The following is a 5,000-nucleotide window of genomic DNA, read 5'->3' as shown; positions in this document are numbered from 1 at the left end:
GATATCTATCAACTAATGTTTTTGTTTTCCTCCCAACATATTTATTGTTGATTATGGAAACTAAAGACCTTGACCTCCCATAAGACCAGAATAACAATCAAAACAAAAGCCCTTAACATGATTTTGTCTTAGAAATATTATACGAGGCGAAACACTATTTAAAACTACCTCTACACTCTACTTCCAGTCTCTTACTTATTCTTGGTTCATGTAAGGAGCATGTGTGGGCAAAGATGAGAGAGGAAGTGCAATTGAAAACAAGTGAATGTTGAGAGTGAGAGAGAAGTAAGGGAAGAGAGAGCAAGGAAAGTACTGATTGACACACAAATTGATCTGGTCTTACAAGTGATCAGCTATATTTGAAACTTCAAACTCTCTTTAACATATCACACATGCACACATACATATATAGAACAAGTAAGTAAAACAAGGTGACTTATCATGTAAATAGTGTTATGTCTTTTGATAACATTAAATCTGAAGAAACCAGACTAATTTGTCTTACAAACTTGCTTTCTCAGAATAAACAGGTGAATGCACAAACATGCTCATAACTGTGTGTGCATGTATGTGTAGGTGTGTGTATGTGGGCCTCTGTGTGTGTGTGTGTGTGTGTGTGTGTGTGTGCATGTGCTACTGTAGTTTTTCATGCAGCCATTTTGGCTTTTTTTGTAGCTAAAATAATAGTTTTTTTATAGGTGGATGCCCTTCATTCTGATCACCATTCAACCATGAAGGAGGAGTGAAATCTGTTATTTTCAGTTCAGCAAACTGGAGCAAGTAATGGGCCTTTACCACCTCCGACATTCACTGTCACCACCATCATGCACCACAACCCTGCGCGACCACATACCGATCAGCTGCAGCACCATCACCACAACTATAATCAAATAAGCTAACTTTGCAATTACTTTTAACCTCTCTTTTCACCTCTAAATCCAGTTTTTACCAGACAGCCCAACCCAACCATATTATCTGATCATTGACTGATCAAAGTAACATACATTGTAATACATGACAGCTACATCAGTTCATATCACTACACAACCACCATACAACAACGACACATATTTTACCACACAACTACTTCACATAATTACTTCACATAATTACTTCACAAAACAGACATATCACACAACCACAAAACTGACCATACATCATACTGTAATATACCTACCATACAAACACTCCCACAACTAAGCAGTTGGATCTCCGTCAGTTCCAAACTAACAACTCTTCAAAGTAATTACAACTACCCCTTGATCAAGTTAAGTGAGTGACTGGCACCACCCTCTCAGGTATATTCTTCATAACATTTATAGAACTAAAGATCAGGTCGTTCAATACACAGCTATAAGTACACAGGCACAGAATGCCAGAACTAAGTCATTATCGCTTCAATACCTCAAGAGAACATTATCAAAACAATTAAATGAGTCACAACATGTGAACCACTGTGCCATGTTACCAAACTACTGACCCAACTATCTAACACCTTTTGGATTAGAGATTTTCAGTCAAACCATCACCACACTCATAGGATTTTCTTTATGTCACATTCAATCAGCTCAGGTGTAAGTTAAGGGTTACTTATGTCTTTAATATTTTCTACATTAATGATTTCCACATTCATTCCTTTACAAGACCAACCATCACACCTCCATCATCTTCTGTACACATACAAACTTAGATATCTAAACAAACAACTTCTTTGACAAGAACCATCAAAAATGTCCTGTAAGGAGACCATCACAAACAAGTACTTTTCAAGAAACACTCGACTATTAAATCTATCAAAATAGTTGTCCTGCACTTCATGGTCTCTACATATATCCAACATGCAACTAAAACACTGAAAGTTGCCACAAATACTTAGCCCTCAGTCTTTGGTTATCTTCCATGGTGACCACAATGTCAGAAGTTTGACAGGTATGAATCTGTCTGTTCAGAGAAGGAAGATACTCGAGCAAAGATATGTTGCTGGCCCTCCACGATGCTCAAGAGGGACACATACGGGAGTACTGATACATAAGGGATTCAGGGATTCCCACACAAACATACACACATGAATATCCTAAACTATAAGGAAGCCAATTAACTGCAGTGTTAATTTGCAAAGACTGTTTCCTTTCTCTCTCTCTCTCTCTCTCTCTCTCACATCTACTACAACAGCCTCTGCTTGTCTGAACTAGCTAATACTGAATATCACCCTCACCAGGATTTACTCACAGCAAACTCTTATTCATTGCATCTCATGAAATACCCATTAAACAGTTGACCATCACCAATTACAGTCATCTGGAATTCTTTCTCTCTCCATCTCTCTCTCTTTCAAAATATCTCTCTAAAGGCATCAACCACATCAAACTGACCAGCATGGAAAGTACTGTAATGGTCAATGCCACTGTCTCTTGTCTTGCAACTCTATAAAAACTTCCACTGCCAACATGACCTAACCTCTACCACAACCACCACCACTACCACTACCACAACCAAGGTGATCTAACACCTCAACGAAGGTGACCTAACACCACTACCATCACCACACCCACCACCACATCTATTATTCAGTAATAAAACTGAAACCAATAAAGAGATCCAATTTCCAGCTGTCCACTTTATTACTGACATAATTTTATGAGGGGGATATGTATTATATATTTGCAGTGTGGCAACAGTGGAATGTGATGATAGTTGTATAACAGGGTGGTGCTGGAGGTGGTTTTGTAATGGCGATTTGGTGGTGGTATAGTATTTGTGATGTGGTAGTAGTGGTATGGAGGTGGTGGTAGTAGTATAGTAGAAATGATCTTGGGTTGATAGAGTAGTGAGGATAAGGTACTGATATAATAGCATACTCTTAAGGTGGTGATGCTGGTACAATAGCGGTGGTTGTGGTGTAGTAGTGATGATAATGGTGGTGGTGGTGGTGTTGTTGTTAAGCTTGCTGTTTGCACATGGCTTAGTGGTAAGGGTATTCAGATCACAATCATAATGTAGTGGGATCAATTCCCAGTGGAACATTGTGTCCCTGAGCAAAACACTATTTCACATTGCTCCAGTCCACTCAGCTGGCAAAAAATGAGTAGTACCTAAGGGTCAGCCTTGTCACATTCTGTGTCATGCTGAATCTTCCTCAGAACTACATTAAGGGTACATGTGTCTGTGGAGTACTCAACCACTTGCACATTAATTTCATGAGCATATTCTTCCATTGTAAAACCTCATACAAATTGTAAATTGTCTTTGTAATGTCTCTTTTATCTGATGCCCCTGTGGCAAATAAACCATTATTTACAATCCTCCTGACACTGAGGGGCCTCCAATCAGAGCTAATGAAAGAACCACACAAATCCAAGATCACCTACATCATCAAGAACATGTGCACTCTTCCAAATATTGTTCTCTGATCCACAGGTACATGCTTAGAATAGTTCCATCCACTCTACACAGTTACAATACTTCTTCACAAACTCTACAACAGGCCCAAGGCCAGAGATTTGGGTGGAGAGTAGTTGATTAAAATGACCCCAGCATTTGACTAGTAACTTTTTTTTTTTTTTTTAAATCAATCTTGGTAGGGTGGAAAGTAGAATTGATCTCAGCAGAATTAATAGTCATTTCTGATACGGATAAAATGTCAGAAATGTGTTGAGAAGAAGGAAATATATTTAAGTTATGTATAAAAACAATATGATTTCAATTTTGGATTAATCTTATTACTCTGCCTTTCAGTAGAAATAAAATCCAACCAATCAGAAATTTTATCTTGTTAACAAGGGAGGGAATTTAGAAAGAAAAGCTGAAAATTCATAAAGTCTATTTTTCATTTTTTTCCTTTTTTCTTTTTTGAAAACAAACATAGGGGAAGAAAACTCATAAGAAGAAAAAGAAGACAAACAAAAGGAGAGTTGACTCACGTCGAACTTGGGTTGGCTATTTGTGATTGGTGGCTCCTTTTCCCATTTACTGGCAATCTGTAAAGTTTCCAAAGTCTTCTGTTGTGTTGACTTGGAATCATCTAAAAGTGTTACTTCGTAAAATTCCTGGATATCTACATAGACAGAGAAAAGGGAGCAATCAGTTGTGGTATGAAGGAATGATGAAAATAATTCTATTGGATTTAATGAATTCCCATTCCCATTTCACACACATACATATACACTAAGCCAAAATAAAAATTAATGGTTACTCCAGAGAACTACTACATGTTTCCATAGCATATATTCAGAAAACAAGTTCAATTATGTAACTTAACATGTAACATTATGCAAGTTCAAGCTTTCACAAATATACATGTGTGTGTGTGTGTGTGTGTGTATGTGTGTGTGTGTGTATGTGTGTATTCTTTTATACATTTCAGCCCTAAGGCTGTGGCCATGCTAGAGCTCTTCCTTTTCTCTATCTCTCTCTCTCTCCATTTCTATCTCCCCCTCTCATTCTTCCCTCAACCTGTCACTACTTCTCTCTCTCTCTCTATCTCTTGTTACTCGTCCTTCACCTCTCACCGTTACTACTACTATCTCTCTCTCTCTCTACCTCTCGTTGCTTACTTTTATTCTACTTCCTCCCCTCCTTTTCCCTCTGCTACTCTTTCTCTTCACACAGCCTTGGTCACGTGTGTCCGGCTGCTATTTCTTTTCGTTCTTGGAATCACCAAGCTCGCATGTACTTCTTTGCCCCTCCTGTACGTGCTTCACAGCGTTCAAGACATACACACGTTTTCCTGTCTTGTTTTCCATCCGCCACTACTCTCCACGAAAACAATTTAACGATGCGTACTGCCTTAATTCTTCGAAACGCCGGAGTTTTAATGGTGGCAGCTGATGAAGAGGATGTTTCTATGTGGCCTGCTTGTTTGTTGCACCTTGTTTACCATTTTGTCCTTGTTCTTTTGCCATGTCATGTACCCAGTTATGTATCTGTATGTACATGTAGATGAACGTATATACATACATGTACATATATATGCATATACTTATATATTGTTTATATATATA

General features: G+C 38.2%; 1 protein-coding gene across 1 annotated transcript in view; it reads right to left on the bottom strand.

The window, feature by feature from the left end:
- Positions 1-5,000, bottom strand: part of LOC106876507 (disks large homolog 1) — a gene marked incomplete in the record, with an annotated part of 700,185 nt that overhangs the window by 495,034 nt on the left and 200,151 nt on the right. The window contains 1 exon segment of the mRNA XM_052974679.1: positions 3,921-4,054. Within this exon segment, the coding sequence (XP_052830639.1) occupies positions 3,921-4,054 (134 nt within the window).

Source organism: Octopus bimaculoides, chromosome 19, assembly GCF_001194135.2.
Source record: "Octopus bimaculoides isolate UCB-OBI-ISO-001 chromosome 19, ASM119413v2, whole genome shotgun sequence".
Taxonomy (NCBI): Eukaryota; Metazoa; Mollusca; class Cephalopoda; order Octopoda; family Octopodidae; genus Octopus; species Octopus bimaculoides.
Note: the sequence above shows the minus strand (reverse complement) of the source record. Positions and strands in the feature narration are given on the sequence as shown.